Below are 14679 nucleotides of genomic sequence, written 5' to 3'. Positions count from 1 at the left end.
CAGTAGCGGGGTTTGGGCCGCTGGGAAGGAAGCCGCGGACGCTGGAGCGAGCTTCTGAGGCGTACGGGCCGTGCAGGCAGCTGGTTGGTGCACAGACCCCCGGCGGCGGCGGCGGCAGCTCCCACGTGCTTTCTCTGGCGACATGGAACTGGAGGAGTTGGGGATCCGAGAGGAATGTGGCGTGTTCGGGTGCATTAGCTCTGGAGAGTGGCCCACGCAGCTGGATGTGCCGCATGTGATCGCTCTGGGACTCGTGGGGCTGCAGCACCGGTGAGCGACCCGGCGAGGGGTGGGGGTGGTGTGGCGCGTGCTTCCCGGTCAGCCTGGCTGCTTTCTGCGGCCCGAGTCGGCGATCGTGCGTGCGCCTGAGCACCGGGGGCCGGACCTCACCGGAACCAGTAGCTGCCTGTGGCATCCACGAGGGTACCAAGGCGTTCGCGGGGGCTCCCTCGCCTGCCTGGACGCTGGCCTGTCTCCCCACCCCCCACCCTTAGTGCTCTGTAGGGTGTCTCGTCTCCCTCCGGTGTGCGCTCTCCTACTGCTGGCCCGTTTTAATTTCGCAGAGCCTGGAGCTGCACTTGTGATAGACTTGTGTGGGGTGGCTGTTAGTCCAGGACCAACACCTCCTTGAGGTGTTCGCGCAGAGCCCCCAACAATCACAAGCTTTGTTTGCAAGGGCAGACCTATTAAGCCAGTTGTTGATTTGAATGTGTCATAGCTATGGGAATTTAGTATCCTAGAGTTCAAATCGGGGAAACAGGACATGTAGGTGTTCAAAAGGGACTACCGGTTATAGATCACATATAAATTAGTTGAAAATAAACCACTTACAGGGAATAGTCTATCTGCAAAAGATTCATTGGTTTACGTTTTAGATAATGAATGAGAAGGTTAGTACTAAGAAGATGCCAAAGAGCAACTGCCTTCTTTAACAAAGGGAGAGGGGAGTAGTTCCTGCGTGGCAAAATACACATTGATTTTGAAAAATTGGTAGATTCCTTTGCCTTAAGTAATTTTGCTTCCATTATCTATTTCTTATTATCTGACCTACTGTTAGTTGCATATAAACAATTCTGTTGGGTTAAGAAATACGAACTCAGGTTTGACAGTATCACTGAGAGTATTCCAAAGTTTTCAATAAGGCAATGCCACAGCAACAACTTCTAGACAAGTTAAGGATCTTGGCAATAACACTTATCTGCAGTATGGGTGCAGCATGTATAAAGGCATTTCAAATGATTAGCTTTCCCTCAACAAGCTTAAATTAGAAGTAGTCTTTTCCCTCTTTTCAGGGTCCCACGCACTTGAGTTTGAGTTTCACATCTCCCATTCCTTGTTTCCTAAGAGTCATTTAGAATCTGGGATAAATCAAAAAGAATATTTTTAACTTGGATGACTCTAATCTTTGCCAGTTGTGGGTTGCCTGTAATAAATACTTTGTTTTAAAATACATATATGGAGAGGATTAGATATATAATCCAAGGAAAAAGTAAAATCTATATGGTAGTCCAGAGTCACATTAGTTTTGTATGTTTTAATTGATTTCAGAGAAAGGAAGGGAAGGGGGGGAGAGAGAGAAACATCAATGATGAGAGCCACTGATCAGCTGCCTCCTGCACACTCCCCACTGGGAATCGAGCCCTGACCAGGAATCTAACCATGACCTCCTGGTTCATAGGTCAATGCTCAACCACTGAGCATCCCTGCTGGGCTGATGTTTGTTTGTTTTTTTTAATGATTACAACTTGATTTCTAGTTACGTGCACTTTTCTACAGGTTCTTTTATGTGAAAGAATTATGAGATGAGATGATACAAGATAATGGCAATAAAAATGTGATTGTATGATTATATAAGATTTTTCTTGTGTAAACGTAGAATCATTAGGGTGCCCTGAGAGGGCTGGTTCTCACCATAATTCTATTCAAGTCAAAATTTTAAATTAGTAAATTCCTCACCCTTTAGGGGAACTGACTCTGATTGGAAGAACAATGAAATTCCCTTAGGTCTGGAAGATAAAATCTTCTGTTACTCTAAACTGGTAGGTAGGGGGTTAAAGATTAAGAACTAATGTTTTTATATGGCATTGAGTCAAGGAATGTCAAACCTGCAAGCCTAGATAGGTTATCATAGCTTAATATATAATGGTTAGTTATATACACTGAACACTGATAAGTGGTGGTCTGTTGCCTACTTCCTCACCCCCTTCCACTCAGTGGGGTTTTTTTGGTTGTTTTTTGTTTTGTTTTGTTTTTTTATATCTTTATTGATTTCAGAGAGAGGAAAGGAGAGGGAGATAGATAGAAACATCAATGATGAGTCATTGATCGAGCCCACAACCCAGGTATGTGCCCTGGCCAGGAATCGAACCCCGATCACCTGGATCCTAGGTCGACACTCAACCACTGAGCCATGCCTGGCTGGGCTTGTTTTGTTTTTTAAATGAGGTGAGAGGACAACTTTTTTTTTTTAATCCTCCCTGGAGAATTTCCCTCCCCCCCCATTGCTTTTCAGAGAGTGGAAGGGGGAGAGAGAGAGAGAGGAAAACATTGATATGAGAGAGACACATCAATTGGTTACCTCCCACATGTACCCTGACCCAGGTCAGAATTGAGCCTGCAACCAAGGTACACACCCTTGACCAGGAATCAACCCGAGACCCTTCTGTTTGTGGGCTGGTGCTCTAACCATTGAGCAGAACCTGCTAGGGTTCAATGGTTAGTTTTGAAACAACAGCAACAAGCTTTGATTGTGGGTTTTTTCCTTTTTGATGAAGGAATATTTTCATTATACATTATCTTCCTAAAACAAGAAATCTAGAAGCTGATATTTCTGTCACTTTTGTATTGTATTTGGTGGTTTGTGTCTTAGGCATAATCTGACCTAAAATATTTAGTCTCAGAGATAACAATGCATGAAAGTTATAATATTATGTATTTCATATAAAAACAAACAGATTATCAATTACTAGACAGTCATGTACTAGATACTTAAATTCAGATAGGTTCATCCAGAAGTACAGTGGAACCTCAATTCTCTTGCTTAATTGGTTCCAGAAGGCTGTTCAAGAAGCAATTTGTTAGAAAACCAAATCATTTTTTACCTTTAGAAATAACGTAAATTGAATTAATTCATTCCAGATCCCCAAATGATTCCATTTTAACCTTTCTTACAGGTATTTCTTTTCTAAGCTCAATCGTTGTTCTCACAACTTTCCTTTTCACTTTGCTGCTATCACTAGCCCTCTTAGGATCCTCTTAGGATACATATTTAGTAATAATCAGCAACAAAAGTTAAAAACAAACAAACATGAAAATATTCACAGCACAATTTCCTGAGATGTTAACAAGAGGGTTAGCGGTAAACTGACTCATACTCACTCATTGTCTCCTTTGTTTGTTGCCTGAGAGACACTGGATTGATCAAATGGATATCAGCATGAAAGGGTTGTCAGGTTGAGAACAGCAAATGACATTTTTTTCGTGAACAGCTAGGTTGAGAACCAAATTGTTCAAGATAGGAGATATACATATGTAAGGCATTGTTGTAGGCACTAGGAACTCAACCACACTGGACAGGTGTGGTCCCTGCCCTTCACAGAGAGGCAATGTAGCCAACTGCTTCAAGAACACAGACTTCTCTATGCTTCCATTTCCTTCTTTGTGAATTGGGACGATGATAGCACCTACCTCATAGAGTTGTAGTAGGAATTAAATGCATTAATATTTGTGAGATGCTTAGAACAGTACCTGGATATATGCATACCCATGACCCTCCATCCCACTCCTGGGTAGATACTCAACAAAAATACATACAATACGTTTATTGGGAAAAGTACATAATAGAGATATACATTAAGCACTTCCCATAATATCAAAATAACTGTTAAAATGGAATGATTTAGATCCTCTACCTGACCCAGTGATACTTTGTGGTGCTTTGGGGCCGCCCACCTCTACTGAGGCAGTATTTATGGTATCTTCCTCTGTCAGAAAACAGAGAATAGCAATTTATTTACAAAATTCTAATCTTTTGCAATTGAAGATTGTGTGAAAAACTAGCAAGGCTGGGTTCCATGATCAAAACTGTAACCTTGAAGACAAGAACATTTTCCATCTATAACCGAACTTTTAAATGGCCATGTAAAAGTTTTGACCACCTTCAGAATCTTAGAAGTAATCTGCCTTAAAAGTCACAAGCCAGTACATACAGTGTATGCTCTATTTGGGAGTATGATAGCACTTTTAGACCCAGTTTGGTAACATCTTTCATTGTTACATTTTAATGCTCGACAAAGAGCTCTTGTACTTGTTTTCTTATGTGATCCTAATTATAAATAAAAATGATCCTTATTGCAATACATATAAAAGAGTAAGGATAAGTGGTTTTAGCAACTGTCACATTCAGATACTACAGCAGACAGGTGATAAACATTTTAAGAAACTGATGGTACTTAGCCCAGAAAATGTTACATGGATGTATTCTTGTGTACCAGTGTATATAAAGGATGTTTACAAGTCAGCTGTTTGTAATTTGGGGAAACCTCCTCCTCAGATGCATATTGCTGTGTTAAAGTATAACAGTGCTATGGTAGTATTCTTTTATGCCAACTCCTATTCTCTGGGACATCAAAAACAATTTTTTTATTATTTTTGTTTATTGATTTTAGAGAGAGAGAGAGAAACATCAATTTATTGTTCCACCTATTCACTCATTCACTGGTTGCTTCCTATATGCGCCCTGACCAGGGGATGGAACTTGCAATTACGGTGAATGGGAACAATGCTCCAACCAACTGAGCTACCCAGCTATGGTCGGGACACTTTTGTTTTTTTAAAAACATTCTATGTACAGATGTCTATGTAGTTGCTTGTAATGATTATTGTAAAACTAGGCAATGGTTTGTATATGTGTGTGTGTATTTATATATAAATTTTAATCCTCACCTGAGGATACTTTTTCCATTGCTTTTCAGAGAGAGTGGAAGGGGAGAGAGAGAAACATTGATGTGAGAGAGACACATTGATTGGTTGCCTTTCTGCACTCTTCCCTACCTGGCCCAGGTATCGAGCCTGCAACCGAGGTACATGCCCTTGGCTGGAATCGAACGCCAGGACCCTTTAGTCCACAGGCCGACACTCTGACCACTGAGCCAAACAGGGTAGGGCTGGTTTGTATTAATAGACCAGTGAGGCAAAAGGTGGTTAGGGTCACATAAATATATACAGCAGTAGGTATGTGAAGATTTACCTAAGGATAGGACCAGATTTTTTTTTTAATATATCTTTATTGATTTCAGAGAGAGGAAGGGAGAGGAAGAGAGAGAGAGAGAAACATCAATGATGAGAGAGTCATTGATCAGCTGCCTCCTGCACACCCCCGACTGGGGATCGAGCCCTCAACCCAGACATGTGCCCTGACTGGGAATCGAACGGTGATCGCCTGGATCCTAGGTTGATGCTTGACCGCTGAGCCACTCCCAGCTGGGCAGGACCAGATCTTATTCAGGACATGTTTGCACAGTGACACTGGGATGAAGTTTAGCTTCTTTAGCAATATCAAGACCTTAAGTGACAGGTCATTCTCTGGAGTCACATAGGGCCACCTAATAAACTTTTTTTCTTTTTAATTTATTGATTTGAGAGAGAGAAGAAGGGAGAGAGAAAGAAAACACCACTTTGTTTTGTTGTTCCACTTACATATACATTCACTGGTTGTTTCCTATATGTGCCCCAACCAGGGATCGAACCCACAACATTGGTATATGGGGATGATGCTCTAACCAATGGAGCTACCCTGCCAGGCCTAGCTGCTTTTTTTTTAAAAAATATATCTTTATTGATTTCAGAGAGAGAGAAACATCAATGATAAGAGTCATTCATCGGCTGCCTCCTACACACCCCCCATGGAGATCGAGCCCGAAACCCAGGCCTGTGCCCTGAGTGGGAATTGAACCACAATCTCCTGGATCATAGGTGGATACTCATCCGCTGAGCCACACTGGCTGGGCTTTTTTTTTTTTTAAGATCATTGTAGATTCATATGTAGTTCTAAGAAATAACAGATTGAACCCACAACATTGGCCAGTTTTCTCCAATGGTAACATTCTGTACAACTGTAATATATACTATTACATCAAGAAGTTTGACATTGATAAACTCTGGCCGGGTTGCTCAGCTAGTTAGAGCATTGTCCCAATACGCCAAGGTTGCAGGTTTGATCCCTGGTCAGGGCACATACAAAAAGCAACCAAGGAACACATAAATAAGTGGAACAGCAAATTGATGTTTCTCTCTCTCTGTGCCTAAAATCCTTGCCTATTTAATTTTTTAAATATATATTTATATGCTAGGATCCTAATGGGTTTATACCTTTGTTTTTATTTTCATGTGAAAGCTTAAATTAACATAAAATAATTACATTGGGGGTTAGGGCTTACTGAATTGAGGTCACACAATTCAGAGCAACATCTTACAATAACATGTATGTTGTCACACACAAAAAAACAAAGAATATTGTTTTACCTGTGCCAGGACTTTGTTTTATCTCTCTCTCTTAGTTCTGACAGATTACTGAGCAAATCATCCTCAGCTGCATCTCCAGCAATGGCTGTATAAACATGATGAGATACATAATGGTTTGTTTTCTTTATTCACTCTTAGAATTGTATTTTAAACTCTGTTATTTTTCTCTTTTAGAGTGAACCTGGTACTAAATACTGTGGTGGTTTTTGCTTTTCTGTAGTTTAGTTCCCCACCCGTAAACATCTTTTAGTCTTAGGTCACTATAGCTATCTGGTGTTAGAGTCACTAAGTAGATCTTCTGGCATGTAACTGATGAAGTCATCTTCAGCTGTATCTCCAGCAATTACTCTAGGAACATAATCTGTTGGGCTGCTTTATGTCTAGTTCTTTTAATTTTATTGGGGCAGATGTATACGTTCTCTAGAAAACCAGTATCTTTCTTGTCTACCAGTGAAACATTTTAGGACTTCCCACCACTATTATTCAATCCTAATTCTGTACCATTCCCCTCTCTTTCCCCTAGACAAACACTCATATTCTGAGAATTAGGACTGCATCATTTAAGGCAGGTGTTGAGATCTAGAAACATTACAGTTAGTAGAGGTCTTTAAGACTATCTTGTCCAGTTCTCCATTTTACATTCAGGTCTAGGGGAGAAACTTTGTTGATTCAACATTCCATAGAGACTGAGTTAGAATTTGGATTTCCTGACTCCTGGTCTAGAAGTCATCCAGTGTATTTCATGCTTTTCTGTCTTTATATGCATTGCACCTAAGTCCTTTGGGTTAAACTCATTTTAAAGAACTTTATGATGTGTCCCAGAAGAGATTACATTTCAAAAACATTCTTAGAGATTTTATACTTTTCTAAATTCTTCAGTGCCTTTTTCTGTTTATTCACAGTTTTACTACAATTGGTATGAAGACTTGTTTAAATCTCTGCAATCTAGAGTTGCATTTTTGCTTTATTAAAATTGGTCTATCTTGAAACTCCACTCTGGAAATCCAATTTTATTTCCTCCTTTTTTATAACTTTTGTACATTTTTTTATGTTCTGGAGGAGATCAAATAATATCAAATAAATCTGTTTCATGATAAATTCAGCATTAGATTATTGAATAGCATTTAATGAAACCTATTTAACTTAGACTATACTAATGTCACGCTACTGGACATTTTTATATGGTGCAGCACAATATTAAGATTACTTTTCTTTGCCTTCCTACCTTTCTGGTTATCTTCTGTTCTTTCATTGTTACATTTGGAGGCTTGTTTTCCAGCATGGGATTCCTATTCTTGGAATGTTTCTGTTCTTTTTGTCTCAGAATAGCATCCAATTCAGTAAAAAAATTCATATTCTTAGTTACGCCTAGTTCTTGAGCTGTCCTTACAGTCTTGTGTTCATGTTGTAAGTTTTTGTACTTTGTTCTGCACTGCTTCCAGTCTCTCTCAATTCCAGAGTTCTGAAGCTTGGCAGCAATTTGTTCAAATACCCTTTTACTTCTCACTGTTCCCTCTAGTTGCTGTATGCTTTTATCAGAGCAGATGAAACTTCTGCTACTGTTCAGTGTTTTCCTCCTTCATTCGCTACAGTTAGAATAAAAGGGGGTTCCATTATTGATGTAGTTAACCTATGTTAGGTGGGGAGACAAAGAGATATACATGGGTTGCTTACAAGTAGTCACATTTTGAACAGCTTTCTTCTTTATCATTTTTCTTCTATCCCACTCCTTCAGTATGTAGGGGTATATGTTAGTATATAGTGAAAGTTGAATATATAATTTGGTAATATTTCCGTGGAGAAAGCAATATAACTAAGTAAGAAGGTGGCTCATCAAGACAGTTTTTGTTTTGTGATAGGACAGGTGGGAGCAGTTTACATTTTCTCCTTTTTCTTTATCTAATGATTTCCAGTGCCTACATATCACAATCTCCCGGGGAGTTTTTTAAAATGACTACTTGAGTGCCACCCCCACCCCACTGTTCATTCCTAAATTGCAATTCTAGTGTGCAGTCAGGGTTGGGAACCAGCACTAGTCATAAGTGAAGGATTCTGATGAACCGCATTACAACAATTGGTGCATTTTACTCCTTGTGGGAAAAAAAGATGTCCCATTGGCCAAACCAAATGCCATTTTAAATGAAGTACTACGATCTTTTAATGCAAAGAAATGTGCCAGAAATGCCTTGTTCCTATGCAGAATGTCTCCACTTGTTATAAATCCTTTATAGCATTGTGCCTTCCTGTTAGATTTCTAGCAGTTTTGCAACTCATTTTATAATGACATTACTTGACATTATATTGGTTATTTTAACAACCATATTATCTTGTGTTTTCTTTAGGTTTCATGTTCATGTTTAATAAAAGGGTAGTTCAGACCCGAGAATATAAGTCATTAAAAGACACCTTATAGCATTATCCTGAGGTAGGGAGTTCTTATTTGTGGTTTATTTAATGTCTTTGTTTTGAAATGCTTTTTAGTATTTTGCCTTATTTGGTTTAACCCTCAGTAAGAATTTAGAAGCAAAAAGGGGATTTATGGTGACTTTAATTGGGTGAATAAAACCATCCTTGCCCTCGTTATGAATTTGATATTTACTTTTAAATGTAAAATTATGTTTGTATCTTAGACTCCCCAGAATGCTAAGTGATTTGCTCATTAAATATTAAGCAGCTACTACATGTAATTTTGGCCATCAAATTTCTTACTATATTTGAAGAATAAAGGTTGGACATTAGAAGGCTAATCTTTCTAGACAATTTACATTTTGTTAAATCATTTGTTCTAAAAATGATTTTTTTTTTTTGGTATAGATTGATAAAAAAGAGAGAAACTAATTCTAAGTGTTTGTTTTTGGCTCATTATACTATACCTAATTCTAGTAGTCTGACATGAGAAACCCAAAGTAAAGGATTTCCTGAGATGTCCTCCTTATCTTCTAATGTAACTGACATATTGCCTGGAAAGAGAACAGAATTCCTTTTAGAATAAGGAAAATAAAAATCAGATTAACATAACTGGTAATGCTAGTAGCTTGAGCTGAATTTGATCATATTCATGAAGCATTATAGATCTGTGAGAGACATGTTTTGTAACAAAGTGGTATAATATGGTTTAAAGAAAAATCTAATTCATCCCATTTGACATGGTTTATTTTGAATTTCTACTAGAATTGTTTGCCAATTTTGCAAGTTTCTAGAGATGGTTATAGTTTTCAAAGTAAATTACATTTTTAAATTAAATCTTTCATATTTGTATTTTAGTGCTTTAACATAGTAGGCACTTGTTAAATGATACTTACAATATAAAAGATAATCAGAAAAATCTCATTTTATTGGCATATATGGTCAAATATTTTATGTAATTAGTTTATTAATATATACTTAACTTTCCAGAAATTAATCTGAGTTATGCTTAAATGGACCAAGGAATATGTCATTTAAAAGAACCATGCCAACCTTGAAAAATGAAGTCTCTCCTTGATTTCCTTGTTTTATGGTTTGGGTGCTTTTTTAAAAAAAATATGTTTTTAGTGACTTTAGAAAGAGAGGAAGGGAGAGGGATAGAGAGATAGAAACAGTGACATCGATCTGCTACCTCTTGCAGGCCCCCTGTTGGGGATCAAGCCTACAGCTGGGGCATTTGCCCAGATCAGGAATCAAACCAGCAATCTCTTGGTTCATGGATCGACGCTCAACCACTGAGCCATGCGGACTGGGCTGGTTTGGGTGTTTTTATTACATGTTTTCATAAAATGAGGCATAGGCTTTTTTAAAAGTAATTAAATGAGGTAATATTGAGAAAAAAATTAAATATACTTCAAAGGAACCCAACATACAGAATTTGGAATTCAGTTGGCACAGAGGTTGAAGATGATCTTAATTAGAATGATGTTGCATACTGATCAGGAGGTAGTTAAGTACATTTTGATTGCTCTTCGTAATTTCTGAATTAAAGATTTAGTCACTTTATTTTATATTGTTCTCATGTATATTTTTCCAGTTTTATTTACTGCATAACAGAAATGGCATTATCTTTTACATTAGATCAAATGTTAGGTGTGGTTTTAATGACATAAACATTCATTTAAAATGATTCATCATTATCTTTAGAGACACTCCATTAAAGAATAAAAAGAGGAATGCTGTTTATCATCTTAAGTCTTAAGGATTATATTACGGATTTCTATATTAAAATAGAAAAACAAATGAAAAATAAGGGAAGTACCACTGTTTTCAAATGGCACAATGATTAAACTCTCAAAATCAAAGACTTTAAACTAGGTTTCATAATTATTTGAGCCTAAATTGGAGTTAGGGAATGGTTTGGATTTAGTTGAGAACATGGAAAATAAAATTCTGAAATTACATAAAAATTCTCTTTAGGGAGAATTGTGTAAAGTAACATGTACCCAGATAATTTAACACCTGAGCTTGATGATGGTAAGGGAGGGTTTGCTATTACTGGTTTAGGGCCTAGTTTTATGTCAGTTGAAAAGGGCTTGGAACTGAACATACAGGTGGGGGGCGAAAAAGAAAAGCTCTCCCCCAAACTTCTTCAGGGGACTTTTTTTCTCTTAAGTTGATCACTTCTAGAATGAATTCCAAAATTGTATGCAGGGGGCCCCATGCTTTGAAGATCTTAAAGTGAAACTCTTCAATCATTACTCCTGATGCATTTTTATAAGGTAAGAGGAGGGAGCGAGAGTGGAAACTTGGTCATTGGAGGAATGTGGCAGCTGTAGCCAAAGGTATTCTGAGGCTGAAGGTGATTATAATTTCCACAGCATGAAGTCTCTTAGAATTTATGTTTGGGTACTTTGCCAAGGCTCAGCCAGGCTACCTGCTGCCTTAGCAGAGGGTTCCAGATTCTCTGTACCACTTACATGAGGTTGAACCCAACAGTGGAAAGAGCACATTTTCTCCCCTTCTTCAGTTTACCATACACTAATAAAAATTTTGCTGGTTCTGCCGTAAAAAAACCAGAAGACATTAAAATGAATCAGATCTGGAAAAAGGATGGCTTTCTAAGCCTTCGAAAAGGAAATATTTGATCACATTAAAAAACTTTTGAGTTCTGTAGGTCACATAAAAATCAGCCAGAATTGTAAGGCAAAGGAGATTGTGCAAATTTCTTATATCCCAATTGACATAAACAGTTTGGAAAAGTGAGTATATAGAAAAATGTTCCCTATCGCTAGTAGTTAAATAAACACAAATTTAAAAGTTACTGATTTTATATACCATTACAAACCATTATTTATTAAATTTGCAAAGCTTCCCCCCACCCAACACCACCCCTACAATTCTTTCGGAAAGCAGTTACTTTAGCAATAGTTTTCAAAGTAATCATACCTCTCCGCTATGCCTTGTCCACTAATTTCCCTTCTGATAGCCTCTCCTAAAGTATGTTAAATATGGACAAAATATATTGATTGTAGCATCATTTGTATAAGGGTGCAGTGACCTAAACTCTGTTATATGTACTCAATTAGATATTATGGAACCATAAGTAACATTTAATCATAAATTATGATTCTGGGTATAACTTAAAGGTTACTTTAAATGTAAACAGTGCTAACTAACATGCTTATAATTTTATAACTTAAAATTTTAAAGTTAGCAACCAGTAGCATTGTGGGAGATGTGTGGAAAGGACCTGAAAACTAGGAAGACCAGTTAAGAGGTTATCTTAATATTCCATGCAATAGGTGGTGAAGTTCTGGATGGTGGTAATGAGAATAAAGCAGGAAAGAAAATTTATAAGGCATGTCAGATTTTTTTCAAGACTCAGTGACTCGCCCAGCTGGCGAGCATCAGTGGTTGTGCATCAACCTGCGATCCAGGCGATCGGGGTTTGATTCCCGGTCAGGGTACATGCCTGGGTTGCGGGCTTGATCAATGACTCTCTCATCATTGATGTTTCTCTCTCTCTCCCTCTCCTTTCCTTTCTCTGAAATCAATAAAGATATATTAAAAAAAAAAAACTCAGTGACTGACCAAAGGTCAAAGATATCTCACATATTTCTATTTTAGTGATCGGAAATACAGTGATACTAAGGTGGAAACAATTTGTAGGAGGATCAGTTTTGATGGGGGAACAGAGTTTGGTTTTTAAATTAGTGGTTTGAGATACCTTACACATACATGGCTAAGTTGTAATTATGAGCTTTGCGCTATGAGTGAAACTGGGAGGTTTGGGGCAGTGGGGATCTCTGAAAGGACTAGACAAAGATCCTGTTAAGTGGAGCTATTAGCATCCACATCTTCAGTAGACCAACCTCTTGTTAAAATCAAGGCCTTTTAGAATCTGAGTGACTTACTTAACATTAATCCATATCGAAAGCATTTAAATGATGAAAAGTGCAAGGTGATTAACTGAGTAATGTAATTGCTGTTTAACATGGTAATGACTGCAAAGCTTTCTCAGAATTTGGTATAGTATCAGAAATATAAGGGAGTATGTAAGTTGGGTGGATTTTTTTTAACCAAATGATTTATTAATAAGCTTTAAACAGGATGTTCAGATAATTCAAATTAACCCATTGCAATCTTATCATTTTAACCCCCTTCTCGTTTGGTAACTTTATTATACCACTTACCATTTTCTCTTGGGTGTTACATTTTATTCATGGTTCCCTCCTGTGGTTAGACTGAATGCATGTGGCTCAATGGTATACACATATAGTGGGTATTACAGATTTTGAATTGAACAATTCTCCTAAGAGTAGCGTCTGTAAGACTTTGACCAAGAAGTCTCATTACTGCTTTTGATTTCCCCACTTTGCCTAGTGATGTATTTGGCTTCTGCAGACAGTGAACAATTTCTATGTAAATAGTGTTAGACTTAACACAGCAGGTCAAGAACCTTATTTTAATACCTAAATAATTTAATCTATCAAATCTCTTTTTGTTTTACTTATTGTTAAAATGGAGCTGTTCTTCCAAACAAGTAATGAAGTTATCAGTTCCTGGTATTTTAGTGCTTTTATTTATAAATTTAGGAAAATGGGAATGTTAATATAAAGCAGAAAATCCTGTCTTGTTTGGAGCTGTGGAAAAACAATAGTTGAGCAATATATTGGGTCTTGTTTTTTGCCACTCTTATTGATTAAAACCTAAAATATTTTCAGACACCAACCTATTTTCCAAAAACAAATCAGATGTACATAAGGATCAGTTGGCACTAGCAGTTAGTGTCATTTTAATGGGTGTTTTTTTCTCTATTTTACAGACTTAAAAAGTGGTGGTATTTAACATCTTTTTCAAATTAACTTTTACCTTGTGAAAAACAGCATAACAGGTCAGTTGTTTTAATCAACTTTGATATTTCAGTCTATATCATGGACTCAGAAGTCCTGTACTTTTACAGTTGGTTAAGTAAAAACAAAAGAATGGTACTGTTACCAGGATCCCCAGTGGGGCTCGGGCTGCCTGTCACTGTATCCAATTCAACAGAGGCAGGGGTGAATCATATAAGGCATTTATTGACAGGAAACAAGACGACAGGGAGCATATGAGCATCCAAAACCTGTCTTAAGGAGTGGCCTGAGGGATCGGGTTATATGGGGCAAACTGAGGCTGGGATGGAATGCAGCTACGTGCCGTCCTGGAAGTCATTCTTCTGATCTTGGTCGCCTGGCGATGTCTCGATAAGGTGATACCTTGACTCATTGTTAGGTCAGCCCACCATGCATCTTGGTCTTGGACATGCATCTTCGTCTCGATAAGGTGATATCTTAACCCATTCACAGCTGGACCACCTCCTTAATTGCTTCAGTCAGGGATCAAGGGGAGTGCAGGGTGCAAAGGCCTAGGAGAAAGAAGCCTAAGGAAAACACCTGTTAAATCCCTGCTTACATAAGGATATGTGTTCTACAATTTTATAAGTAATATAATTATATTTCAGATTAATTCAGGTGCTCAGTCTTTGGAAATTATAAGTGCCCTATCACTTCCTCCTCTGATTAGGTAAATTCGTTGATAGCTATCAACCTTACACTATACTAAATCTTACTCTTAAATCTATCATTTTGCTGCAATGCTAAAATCTTTGCTTCTGCCACACGGCGATTACCGCTTCTAGGTCTTATGAATTGACATGCACTAGAAAAGAGAGGTATACACTGAATACAACAAGAAGATATTAGACAAATC

General features: G+C 37.8%; 1 protein-coding gene across 4 annotated transcripts in view; it reads left to right on the top strand.

Moving 5' to 3' along the window:
- Positions 1-7: 7 nt before the first annotated feature.
- Positions 8-14679, top strand: part of PPAT (phosphoribosyl pyrophosphate amidotransferase) — a 33528-nt gene continuing 18856 nt past the window's right edge. The window contains exons 1-2 of one of the 4 annotated variants that reach the window (XM_081162904.1): positions 186-270; positions 6558-6635. Coding sequence is in view for 3 of the 4 variants with exons in the window: in XM_081162906.1 (XP_081019032.1) it covers positions 143-270 (128 nt within the window). In the remaining variant the exon portion in view is untranslated. Of the gene's footprint in view, positions 271-6557; positions 6636-14679 lie in introns of all 4 variants that reach the window. The other 3 variants (XM_081162906.1, XM_081162905.1, XM_081162903.1) reach the window with 3 other exon arrangements.

The sequence above is a fragment of the Miniopterus schreibersii genome (assembly GCF_964146895.1).
Source record: "Miniopterus schreibersii genome assembly, chromosome: 1".
NCBI classification, from domain to species: Eukaryota; Metazoa; Chordata; class Mammalia; order Chiroptera; family Miniopteridae; genus Miniopterus; species Miniopterus schreibersii.
Note: the sequence above shows the minus strand (reverse complement) of the source record. Positions and strands in the feature narration are given on the sequence as shown.